This window comes from Syngnathoides biaculeatus, unplaced genomic scaffold (assembly GCF_019802595.1).
Source record: "Syngnathoides biaculeatus isolate LvHL_M unplaced genomic scaffold, ASM1980259v1 ctg195_pilon_pilon, whole genome shotgun sequence".
Classification (NCBI taxonomy): Eukaryota; Metazoa; Chordata; class Actinopteri; order Syngnathiformes; family Syngnathidae; genus Syngnathoides; species Syngnathoides biaculeatus.
In genome coordinates this window covers 1-12,793 of record NW_026907451.1, presented here as the reverse complement: position 1 = coordinate 12,793, position 12,793 = coordinate 1, and the positions used below count along the sequence as shown (strand labels likewise).

General features: G+C 43.1%; 1 protein-coding gene and 1 long non-coding RNA gene across 5 annotated transcripts; one reads left to right on the top strand and one right to left on the bottom strand.

Annotated features, from left to right (window-relative positions):
* Window positions 1–362: 362 nt before the first annotated feature.
* Window positions 363–12,509, bottom strand: LOC133497174 (uncharacterized). Of its 4 annotated transcripts, XR_009793967.1 has the most exons (4): window positions 12,489–12,509; window positions 12,101–12,209; window positions 1,427–5,914; window positions 363–1,347 (listed from the first exon to the last, which is right to left on the bottom strand). It is a non-coding gene; the product is annotated as an uncharacterized LOC133497174 (long non-coding RNA). The 4 variants fall into 4 exon arrangements; XR_009793965.1 differs by lacking the exon at window positions 12,489–12,509 and having other exon boundaries at window positions 12,101–12,326; XR_009793966.1 differs by lacking the exons at window positions 12,101–12,209; window positions 12,489–12,509 and adding an exon at window positions 6,816–7,032.
* LOC133497173 (transcription factor 7-like) lies at window positions 7,442–9,069 on the top strand. The gene is made up of 6 exons (XM_061813316.1): window positions 7,442–7,628; window positions 7,706–7,777; window positions 7,859–8,012; window positions 8,102–8,200; window positions 8,304–8,376; window positions 8,826–9,069. Exons 3-6 carry the CDS (start codon window positions 7,923–7,925, stop codon window positions 9,026–9,028), a joined length of 465 nt encoding a protein of 154 aa, XP_061669300.1. The 5' UTR covers window positions 7,442–7,628; window positions 7,706–7,777; window positions 7,859–7,922; the 3' UTR covers window positions 9,029–9,069.
* Window positions 12,510–12,793: the final 284 nt, after the last annotated feature.

Sequence of the window (12,793 nt, the reverse complement as noted above, 5' to 3'; positions counted from 1 at the left end):
CTCGATGGCGTAGTCGGACACGCGGCGACGCCCCTGGCAAATTGTCATGAGTGACGACGCCCCTGGCGTTCCGGAGCCGCATACTGGAACACCTGGGTGAGCGCGCAGACGAAGCTTGCCCATGAGCGGCAGGTCTCCGAGTTACGGCTCCACTCTCGGTGTGGCCCATGCCTCCGCCCTCCCTGTCATGTGGGAAATGACGAAGGCGATCCGGGAGCGGTCCGTGGAAAAAGCGGAAGCTTGCAGCTCAAAGTGGAGATCGCACTGCGCCAGGAAGGGCTTGACGTTACCGGAGTCGCCTGAGAACCGCTCTGGTCGAGAGAGCGGAGTGATGGTGGCACGGGGAGGACAAGAGCGGCCGCGCTAGCTGGGAGGCTAGCCACGGTTGCAGCTGGGTGCAGAGCTCCTGGATTTGGTGAGTCATACCCTGGAGAGCAGCCTCTTGCTCACCCAGGCGTTTGCCCTGCACTTGCAGCGCACGGCGAATGGCTTCAGAGTCGGCTGGGTCCATGTTCTTGGCTAGATCGTTCTGTCACGGACGAGACTCGGGGGTGGACCCAAATGCACGACTCAGGTGAGAGGTAAGCAGTGCGGAATAAGCCTTTATTCGTTCCAATGTCGGTTACCAGGGAGTCAGTCCAAACAAGCAGCAAGATCAGTGACGGCAGGCTTACGGGGTAGGTCGGGAGACAGCGTTGGTCGGTACACGGGAGGTAGACGTCAGGAGTACGGTAGTGCGGGAACGAGGCATGAGAGGCAACGATCTAGCAGAGTAATAGTCGTCCCCCGAGTCCTATATGTACTGGGTCTTAATCAAAGGTCATGAGGCGCAGGTGTGCACCTTCAGATTAGCTGGCCACGCCCAGCCCTGGCTGGAATCCAGGAGCATGACAAAAACACACAAAGCATTTCAAATGAGGCTTCAAAATCCTAAAATAATCAATCTGTGGGTTCTGCGTTAAAACAACATGGGCATGTTGACCAAACCATTGAGTTTGGGCCACAGAAATTTAAATTTCAGCAATCAACTTCAAACATCTGTCATGTACATTGAACCAATCTCTAAAGTTAATTTACAAGGTCTTGAAAAAAGCTTGTGTGTTTTGTTTTATCTACATTGTCTTTCTATCGTGTCAAATAATGCCTCCCACGGGTGGGTTTGAAATGTATACTATCCCCGAAATAGGGGGGGGGGGGGGCAGGGTTCACTGAGTAATTGTCACGTAATTTATGTTGCTTTTTTTGGGGGATTACCTTGAGCAGGAGCTGATATTTTGTGATTCTTTGCACTGGCATAATCAGGTGGGATAAGATTGGCTGTTCCAAGTGGTGCATCTGCTGTATTTTCTGTTAAGGCCGCAAAGAGAAAGGAAAAAAATCATGTAAAACAATGAAATAAAATGTCTTGTGTTTTCATGATGATCACCTTCACATTCAATTTACGTCAAAATAGTCTACAGCGTGGTCCAGAATGAGCTGAGTGGAGTCTGCGTTGTTCAAGCAGTAATCCACATATATCTGGAATTTGTCAGCCTATAAGGACAACAAAAACAAATGGTTTTCTCTGAGTCATTTATGTATCCATATGATGTTGGCTATTATGAAAAGGACACCGACCCATTCGACAAAACAATGGCTGGTTACCTTGAATTTACATTTACAATGCTTTAAATTTTATGACATTTGACATGTACTGAAGATGATATTACCAATGTGTAGTTTTGCTGTCACATTACCTTTGGTCAGGTCAACCTTGGATGATTCACCTCCAAAATGTACACTGTACCTTTATTTGGAAGAAACAGCAAAAGAAGGGTTTGCCACACATGTAGCGTCGTTTAAAAGTTAAAATAAAAAGTGGTTTTAGGTGCACGTGTTACACTTTCAGGACTGGAATCACCCAATTCTTTGTGCAGCAAATTAAAGTTATTTTATTTCCGAATACACTACAGAATACACGTTTAGCTCAGAACACATAAATAGCATCCGCTAACAGGTCTCACACGCGATATGTTTCAACGTACTGCAGCTTCTTCTGCTATTTCTAAATCACACAGCATGTAACCTAACAAATGTATTGGACAAAACTCTTTGAAACAATAGTTCAAATGAGTGAGTTCTATTCTCATTCTCAAGAACATAGAGATATCCAATATGACTTGTTGAAGATTGACAATAATACAGCTGGATTAAACATAAAAATCACTCAATCAAACACTCTTAACGATCTTTTGCCATTATTGTGAAACAACAGGATGTTGCACACTCTTTCTGTCTATCGTTCTTTTTCGCGAGGGCTTTATCATGTTCAATTCACTTGAACCCAAAGGGAATAAAGTTTACCAATAATACTAAATAAACTGCTTTTATCTTCTGAGTACAGTCCAGTAATTGTGAAATCGGCTCCTGAAGCGTTTCAATCAATTGTTTCCTCTCAGAACGAAGCTTACGCATGGAATCAAAAATAAGTTCCCCCCCTTTCTAATGCATTTTAAATCAAAATAAATTACCTGAAATGTACAAGGTTTTCAGGATCCAACATTTTACATGAAATGTCTCTGTCTTTTTATCCAAATAAAAAACGTTCAAAAATGAGAACTCTGCCCAAAGAGCAAATGCAGGTGTAACATGAGCACCTTGTGGATTTGTCGAATAGGGAAAAATACAAACGATGTGTTGATGGCATGTTCTAAAATATTCCATGTGCACATTTTTAGATTGATGTATGAATCGACTTGCATTATCCCGTTACTATTAAAGTTTGGTTCCACTCGCCATAACATTTCACGGTGAAGAGGTGCTCTGGGTGACGTCATTCGTCAAACGAGAGGAGCAGCAATGGCGAAGCTAACGAGCGAGCTAGCTAACTGACAACGACTATGACCGACATTTTGTCCTGTACACTCCGAGGGAAGTCGGGAAAGAAAAAAAAGCAGCTTTTTACCTTCTGGCGACATCACAATATGGTGAGTCTTCTCGCGTGGGCGCCTTTTTAAGAGACAAAATGTTCAAAACGAGTGTACAAAAAACTTGCCAGAGTAGAAACAAGAGGAAGATTTGGCTTGGAAAAAAAGACCTTCTGTGACACTCTTAGTGTCGCGTTTTTTAGTTTTTTTTTTTTTTTTGATAAACACAAATTAGTTCAATTCATCTCACATCAGGATTACATTTAAACATATTGTGAAATTGGAGCAAATGCTAAATGTTTTGTTTAGCCCAGGTTTTCAAGATTTTTCAAGTATTTTGCTGGCCTCCATTTATCAATATTTGCCGTTACCGCTGCATAAAAATCAGTGACTGATTAAGGAAATGGAGGGGTAGGTAGAAAGCAAAAATGTATTTCAAGTCAGAGAAGAAAAATATGACAAAAGAAGGCGGCACGGCGATGCACCTGGAAAGCGTTGGCCTCATAGTTCTGAGGACCCAGGTTCGATCCCGTCCCTCCAGGTGTGGAGTTTGCATGTTCTCTCCGGGCACTCTGGTTTCCTCCCACATCCCAAAAACATGCGACCTGGAATTAAAAGGGACTATTTTCCCAAGGAAAGCGGTGAGTAATGTACTCTGTCGCCAAGGCCTGTATGCATGGCAAGACCTGATTGCTGACCAAAAAAAAAGTCAAAGCTCATTTAAAGGTTGCTGAACAACATTTGAACAAGCCAACATGGCCTGATTCGTAAGAGCTAAATTGAACTCTGAATAACGCAATACACACCACATTTGAAGGGAAATAACACTGCACATTGCCCGAAAAACACCAGAGCGACAGTGAAGACACGATGTGAGGCTGTTTTTCAGCAAATGGTCATGGCAAATTATTCATAGTATTCCGGTTATATGACTGAAAATTGCAAATGAGTGCTTTTGTAGAAAGTAATCAAATGTCAGAGAGTTCAGTTTCCCCTGTCATTTCACAATATGAAAATTTAAATTCTGAGGTTATTTCTTCCACTTTTTGTATTTATGGATTACTTCAGTTGTTCAACATTTTGTGAAATTGTCATGTGAAAACCGCCTTTGGAAATATATTTGAGCAAACTAGTGATGTTACTTATTTCAGTTGCTATATGTGCAATGGTAAAACAAAAAAAAAAAAAGCATACCGTAGCCTATGCACATTTTTAGAAAACCTTTGACCCTAACCCTAAATGGAGAAGAAATTCATTTTCTTTGCTTAAATACAGTCTATATTTTCCAGTCAGGGTGGAGGTACCCCTGTGCACTTTTCCTCTACTTTGCGGCACATGAAGGAGGAGGAGGAGGAGGATGACGCCACGGCCGCTTCCACCGCCTCCAGTTCTTCGAACTGCCTGGACAGGGCCGACGTCAGGTCCATCTCGGGCAGAAATAGGGAACACTGTAGCGTGCAGTCTGCAAGATGAAGCAAGCACTGCCCTGTCTGTGACGGTAATGTCCACTTTGCAGAACAAGCCGAGGAAGGAGGACCGTTCTGGTGTCTCCACCCGTCATGAGAAGGGCGAGGAAGGCAAGGCAAGGTGTGGAGGACCCAAGTTCAGGGAAGCAGGGCAAGAATCCCAAAAAGTATTAAATTTTCATGAAAAGATAACTTGATTAAGACAAAAAACGTGTAGTCTGAGCAGTCAAGATTGGTGAAAAAAATAGACTGCTACAAATTTGGAATTATGGAGCTTCAGGCTGACATCAGCAATATCAGATCCATTTTCCTCATTGAAATGTCACAATTCCATCCCAACTGTGGAGATTCATGGCTCTAATTCAAAGTCCTACCACCAGCCATGTTTAAAAAATACTTTGAGTGTTTCTGAGGTTTTCATCTGCGTTAAGACAGAATCCAATTTTTCGTGCAGTATATGTTCAAATTGTTACACAGTATTTATTAGATATTTGTTTATTTTCCTGACAATGCATATACTGCTATGATTAGTTTGCTTAGTGTTCGGATGTGTGTTCCATATGACCAATAATACTGTAGTTACTATCCATCCAATTCCTTACCCGCTTATCCTCACGAGGGTCACGGGGAGTGCTGGAGCCTATCTCAGGTATCAACGGGGAGGAGGCGGGGTACACCCTGAACTGGTTGCCAGCCAATCACAGGGCACATCAAAGAGTCGCAACCACAATCACACTGAGGGGCAATTTAGAGTGTCCAATTAATGTTGCATTTTTTTAGGATGTGGGAGGAAACCGGAGTGCCTGGAAAAAAAACACGCAGGCACGGGGAGGGCCAGGATCAGAACCGGGGACCTCAGAACTGTGAGGCCAAAGCTTTCCAGCTGCTACACTGTTCCACCCAATGAAATAGTAATTAAAAGTGGGTAAATAACTTTTTTTATTTTTATTTTTTTTGCCCTCAGGTCAGTTGTGCACCACAAATGGTGAGTGTGAGCAAACGTTCTGTGATGCAAATAACACACGTAACTGTATAAATATCATATAAAGTGTATGATGCCTTAAATATTTGCATTTTCACACACTTCATGTTGTTCAATAACTGTGTCTTAATGTGTTTGAAGTTTTTTTTTTTCGCTTAGCTTGTCTGGCATTGTTCTCCATATGTGCACTGACACTTTGATGATGTCCGCTATGGAGGCTCAGCCGGATTATTTTGACTGGACCTTGACTACGTGAGTCCCAAAGTCATTCACACGACGACCTCTGCCTCGTTCGGGCAGTGAGAAGCATTGGAGGCAGCCGAGGGGTCCTTCCTCTCCTCCTCAACAGGCACTTCTGTCCTGCATGATGGGCCCTGATCTGCGCTGTGTTTGACACGGTAGACTTGGCAGGTGAGGTCGTCTTGCTCATCAACATGGAGCGCTGGACTGGATGCGGGACCCCGAGGTGGCCCTGACCTCTGCCCTACTCGTGGAGCTGAAAGGCTCGCCTGGGATGGGTTGAAGCGGCTGAGGCATCCTCCTCCCCACCCTGATTCTGGCTGGAAAATATAAATTAATTTCTATTTCAAAGGTTTTTACAAATTGTTCATAACCTATGCGTTGCCTTTTTAGAAATGTTTTACAATTTTCCACACGTGAATAGCCTCTATAAATGTGTTGACAAATGCCTTTTATCAATTCTGTCATCTGTATATATATACACCATCATTGATCTTAAATGTTGATGAGTTTCTTGACTGTGAACTAATATTTGTATTGTTCAAGATGATAAATTTAGAATTTTCTTAATAATGCATTTGTTAAAAAAAAAGGGATTTGACTTTCCGTGCTTTTAAAGCTGTTTGTTATGAAGCAGCATGGTGTTTTTGCAAAGTTTAATTTATTTGAATTAGGTATACATTTTATTCTTTGCATATGAACCTCACCAGACTAATCAAACTGGCTGTGTTGCGATGCATTTGACCGACTGTGGCGATATATGTGGCGATATATTGGAAAGTTTTCATTTCGATTCGTGGGGTCTTTATATCACACAAAATTGGACCAGATAATGGCTTGAATAGATTGAGCAAACATTGACCTCTTGCTGGTTCTCGTTCCAGGTCCAATCGGGTAGCCGTGCCCCCATGTGGGAATGAATAGAACTTGTCTTGAAGTGGCTTACAGGAACGTTCGCTGCTGTCAAAAGTGTCCCAATGCGCCTCACGTGTTAAAAGTAGCTACCCCAAAAATTACTTTGCAAAATGACATTATTTGGGACAGCGTTTGTTGTCACCTATTTTTATCTATGCAGTTGACATTTGCATCGCAACACACAAAATCGAATGAATAAAATACACTTTTGAAAACACTCATTGAGAGAAGAAAAACGAAGCAATTGATGAAAAAATATAGGTTTATTTTAAAATAAAGAAGAAACTTATAGTATACTACGGCCACCCGCGGCAGCTTCCTTCCACTTTCGGTGCCTCAAGGTGCTCGAATCAGGCCGAGGACTGGTCCAAGTCGGCCACCGCATCCAGGTTCAATTCGGAGGCTTCGATCTCGAGAAAAAGTTGGACACAAAGTGTCTTGTGACACGACCCCGATCTGGCTGCTATTTTAAATGCAGTCGCTTTCGGCTATAAAGAGGCCTTTTTATTTTCTGGGGTTTGTCAGCGACAAAAAAAACGCCCTGCAGTTAGTTAGCTGGCTAGTTAGCTTAAGGATGCTCCAGCAGGTTGACGACTGACGTCACAAAAGGGTTCGATGTGATTGGCGGATTGACATATGAGGGCGGTCCCAGTAATCCGAATAAATCGGAATCAAGAAAAAATCCGAAAACATTCCTCGAGCAGACGAAGACGAAGATGGACGACCAAGCTTGGCAGACGATGAGCCCGAATTTGCTCGACAACCAACAACAGCAGGTAAGGCAGACGACGCTTTCGTGACTCTAAAATGCGCACGTAGCAAAATATTGGAACATAAGAAAACCGTTTTTTCCATCCAGTAATAATCCATCGGAATTCATACGCTCAAGTAACCGTTTTTTTTTTGTGGGGGGGGCGGGGGGGGTCACGCGACGGTTCGGTTTAAGAAAGCCGTTTCTGACAATGTATTTCGATGACTTCATTATCTGATTTCGCGATCCCGTTATAACTGCCGTTGAAGGATTATAGTCACTGTTTATTACTAAATTGTAACTTTTTTTCTTCCCCAGGTCAGCAGCGCACCGCCAGTTGCGATCGTTGACGTATCTTTCGGAGTAATGTAAGTGACACACACTCACAGGTGTCTCCATCTTGTTCGTGTCGTGTTTTAACGTCTTGGCTCCCTTCCCGCTTCAGCATCGGGCAGACCTTCTACAAACTGGTCCCCGTGGGTGTCGTTCCTCCTGTGGTTGAGCCAGCGATCTCCAAGTAAGTCGCGTATTCTTTTTCAATCGTCTTTCCCGGCACATACTCAGACGGGACCTATTGAAGCTTTGTTTTATTTTTTAGGCCCAAAACGAAAAAAGGCCCCGCAAGAGCCGGGCCTGACATCAGGAAGCCGCCCAACGCCTTCATGCTCTTCATGAAAGAGCAGCGACCTGTTGTCATGGCTGCTGCGGAAGGGCAAGACAGCGCCACTGTCAACAGGCTCCTGGGTCAGATGGTGAGTTTGTTTGCCACCATGACGTCCTCGTCCGAGCTCGTCTGCTGTCATTTTGCCATTGCGCGCTGACTCTTCGATTGTGTCCGCAGTGGGAGTCGCTGTCGCTGGCTGAGCAGCTGGAATATTATATTAAATCTGAGCAGCTCAGCCGGATCCACGCCGCCATGTACCCGGACTGGAACAACCATGTGAGTCCCAGATTTATTTACTCGTGATACAGTGGGGCGAAGGGAGTCAACAATTACTCGAATGTTTTTTTTTTTCAACTTTTTGTTTGTTGTTTTTGTTTAGGGGAGAAGGCCAAAGAGGAAGTGGTGCCGTGCAGTCAGCAGCCAAAACCATCTGAGGGAAAATCATCTCAGCGGTAAGTACACTCTATCTGAGTACCTGTTTTTAGTCACCATAAATCTACCCAGAGTATATCGAGGGCCGAAAATGGCCCGCGGGCCACCAGTTTGAGTCCCCTGGTATAAAGGGTTACGCATAAAAATAGATAGGTAACATTAATAGGTAAAAAAAAAGATCCCACGGTTTGTACGACTGGTGTCAGCGTTTGGTCCGTGTTACCAAAAATACGTCGTCAAATTTTCAAGCAGGCCCAAATTTTCCTCAATACCTCTTTTCATAATTTCGCCTTTAAATGCAAAGTGGACTGCAACCTTTACATTCAGAACCAAATTCTTGACTGCCCCTCACAGTTCATCCCTCTGCAAAGTGAGCATGACAACCTTAGGAAAGGCAGAATATCGCCTTGGCTATCATTTTGAAAGTAATTTCATAACTCACGTCTGATGTCAATTTTTGTGTTTGCAGTGCATGCGCCACACTTGGCTGGACCGGTTCCAGTACCCCCAGACTTGGCTGTACCGGCCCCAGTGACCCCAACAGGGCCCAACGGGGACTTTGTTTCCACTTTTTTCTCGCGGGTTGGCACTGACGTGACCTCGGCCTTATTCGGGCTTGTGGAGGCAGTGGAGGCGCAGGAAGTTGTTGCGGGTGGCCGTACGAGCCCATAATTTTCTTTCAAACTTTAAAAATAAACGTATTTTTTCATCAATTGCTTCACGTGTGTATTTTATTTATTCTATTTTGAGTGTGTTTCCTCAAATTTGTGATGCAAATGGTAACTGGATAAAAAAAGGTTTACTCACGAAAACACTTTTTTTCCTGTCGCAAATAATGTTGTCATTTTGCAAAGTAATTCGCGGTATTGGGGTGGTGACTTGAAGACGTCAAGCATGAACTGGGATGAATCCCGACCCCGCCTGTGAGGAGTTTGCATGTTCTCCCCGTCCGTGTCTGTGTGGGTTTACTCCGGGCACTCCGGTTTCCTCCCACATCCCACAAAAACATGCAACATTATTTGGACACTCGAAATTGACCCTAGGTATCCTTTTTTCATCAAGAAATTCTTGTCATAAATCCATCCATGGATATACCTCTGAAACAAAGTCTCACTCCCCAAAAAAGAAAAAAAAACTACTTTTCAGAAATAAATATCACTGGCGGCACGGTGGAGCTGCTGTGTAAAGCGTTGGCCTCACAGTTCTGGGGTCCAGGGTTCCGTCGCGGCCCTGCCTGTGTGGAGTTTGCACCTTCTCCCCGTGCCTGCGTGGCTTTTCTCCTCCCACATCCCAAAAACATGCAACATTAATTAACTACATTATTTGGACACTCCAAATTGCCCATAGGTGTGATTGTGAGTGCGACTGTTGTCTGTCTTCGTGTGCCCTGCAACTATCTGGCAACCAGTCCGGGGTATACCCTGCCGACTGCCCGTTGGGATTGGCTCCGGCACTCCCGCGACCCTTGCGATGACAAACGGCTAAGAAAATTGATATATGGATGAATTTATTAATTGTACTTCAATCTATAATTCAACGAATTAACTGGTGCGGAAAACCGGACCGGAAAGACGGCTGTGTTTACTTGTCGAAATATGTTGGCAGCATGAAGCCAAATAAATTCATGCGCCACTTCAAGACATTCCACCCCAGTCCTGGATTTATTTTCAGCGAAAACGTGCCGAATGTTGCCGACAAGAAGATTTACTCATCTTTGTGTTGTCCGTTAAAGACTTTTGTATATTGTCCTTTCGAATTCATGTTGCTGAACTGTATTTGAAGTTATTTATTGATTTTATTTTTCACGATCAAATGTTGCAATTAGTCGGTCAAAAATATTTCGTTTAAACACGGATTTTTTTTTAATTTAAAGCAAATTGATGTGATTAAAATCTTTTCTATTACAGACAAAATAACAATGTTAATAAAGTTATTATTTGCTGTAAATTGAACTATATTTCTTTCTGGTTTATTTTTTGTTTTCTTTAACCCATTCATGGGCAGGGTGGCAATTTTTTGCCTTATTGAGATAAAAATCTCCTAACAGGCCACAATCAAGGAAATAACACTTCTTTTTCGTTTATGGTTATACGAGATATCAGACATTTACTAATTTGAAAATCATGATGCCCCAAAAATGGGACGCTGCCCACGAATGCATACAATGTGATGCAGAGCTGTACATAAAACAATTTCATAGACAAATGTCAATATTTATCGTCGGGGGTGGGGTGGGGGCGCAAATTGTTTTATTCTTCTGGGTGGCTGGCAGAAAATAATTGACCACCAGTGGGAGGGGCCTGAGGGAGACTGGAGCAGTGCGAGCTGGACGTGGCTGGAGGCAGGGACCGAGATGATCCGATCTCCGGCTGAAGAAGCTGCCTCGAGGGATGTGGAACATCACCTCTCTGGCAGGGAAAGACCCCGAGCTAGTGTGTGAGGTGGAGAAATTCCGACTATTTACAGTCACACTCGCCTCCACACACCGCTTGGGATCTGGTACGAGTCCTCTTGAGAGTGTTGGACTCTCTTCCACTCTGGAGTTGCTCGTGGTGAGAGGCGCTGAGCAGGTGGATCGGTGCCTGCGCATCGTGGTTCAACCTCGCTACTTTGTTGATGAAATTTATTTTCACCAACACAAAGACCCAAGTACGTCAGGACATGCTCCCGGATTCCGTGTATTCCATCTTTAAACTAAGCATGAAAGATCATTTTGCTTTGGGTAATGGATGGAATGTGCCCAACATAATGCTTGACATCACTCGACTTCCTGACCAAAACTGCACATTGGAAAATTGAAATACTCAAAATGAGTGGTAGGGTGATTTTTCTCCGCAGTGTTTGGCAAAGCTCAACAATATGGCAATATATTCCTGACAGATGAAGAAATAAACAGTACGTGCATGGAAGAAACCTTTCACAGAAAAAAAAAAACAGGAACACTGTTGGTGTGAGCAAGGTGACCCCAAGTGGACAAAAATGATACTCGCAGTCTGCACTGCCAGATTGTCTCAACAACTCAGAACTGAACTGTTATTAAGTCTTTGCATATGGTTTCAGCACTCATCTTAAAAAATAGGTTTTGGAACAAAAAAATGGTTGCTTAGTGCAAGATGTTGCAAGTTCTTAGAGGTGATATTCTTTAAAATAGTAAAAATGAGATGAATTCCTGTCTGAAGAAGAGCAAAACCTGGACAATTCTAAAATATTAAAAGCAATAAAGCGTAATCCTTCTTATCACACGTAAACCTCTGAAGGGAGTTGCCAAATGCATCAGAAACACAAGATGATAAAAGCTCTTGCACCAAATCCTAATTTCTTTAAATCCATGTCCACACAAACCCACATACTATAAAATAAGGACAAAAACATTGTGTATACTTGCCAATGGCAGTTTATTTTGTAAAATATATTTTATAAATTTACTCCATTTTCCTGCCATATCCCCGAAACATGAATGAATTACAGACTCAAAATTATCCTGAGGTGTGACTGTGAGTGAGTTGTTTGTTCCTGTTTTCTCTGCAATTGATTGGCTGATGACCAGTTCAGGGTCCCCCTCCTGCCCGATGACAGCTGCATTCAAGTGCACAATAATGGGCAAATTACATTTCATATTGACTCGCTCTCCCGCGACCCTTGTGAGGATAAACAGCTCGCAAAGTGCATGAATGGATGACGATCCTATAACATAGTCAGGGAATATTTCGCAGTGCCTTGAGACCTTTTTGAGCTCATTGTTACCTTTGCTGTCAGGTGCCTTCACAAGGCACTTGTGGTGGTACGCCGAGCGCTCTCGGATCACCTCCTTGATCCGGTCTACCCAGTCCTCCTGATTCTGTCTTCTGGATGCCTATGAAGAAGGAGCATAATCGAAGGTTTGAGCCACTTGCAAATCATCAACTGCTTTTGCGAATTGTCGTTTCTGTCTGTCGATCTCACAAGTCTGAACAAACTACATGAGCATCTTTTATCAGCTGGAGTTTTAGTTCACGTATGTGTTTGTATGCAATTAAAAGACTCAATATTTTATTTTTAATTGCTTTAAAAATACCAAATACAGTAAACACAAACACATCGAGAGAATAATGATGGTTAAGGATGACATGGCTATTATGAAAAGGACACCTACCCATTTGACAAAACAATGGCCAATCTCTTCTGGCACGTGTTCATGTTTCTGGAGGTCTTTGAGAAAGATGCTACGGAAAGAGAGGACATGAAACGCAATGAATATTTTTCAAAATATGAATGGTGTACAATTACAGTCAAAAGCAGGATAAATGTTGTCATTCAAGAACATTAGCAAGTGCAACAAAACTTTGATTCTACTCTGTGATCATTTCTGTAATGTCAGGCATTTTTTTATAAGTGAGAATGGAGAACAGTTGAGCACCTTTATTTTTTTTTAGTCCAAGAGCAAAACAAAAACAGGGA

Excerpts from the sequence above, each read along its gene's own strand:
- LOC133497173 (XM_061813316.1), top strand. The coding sequence starts at position 7,923 with ATGCTCTTCATGAAAGAGCAGCGACCTGTTGTCATGGCTGCTGCGGAA. Across the intron at positions 8,013-8,101 it reads ACAGGCTCCTGGGTCAGATG|TGGGAGTCGCTGTCGCTGGC; the intron begins GTGAGTTTGTTT and ends TTGTGTCCGCAG. Across the intron at positions 8,201-8,303 it reads ACCCGGACTGGAACAACCAT|GGGAGAAGGCCAAAGAGGAA; the intron begins GTGAGTCCCAGA and ends GTTTTTGTTTAG.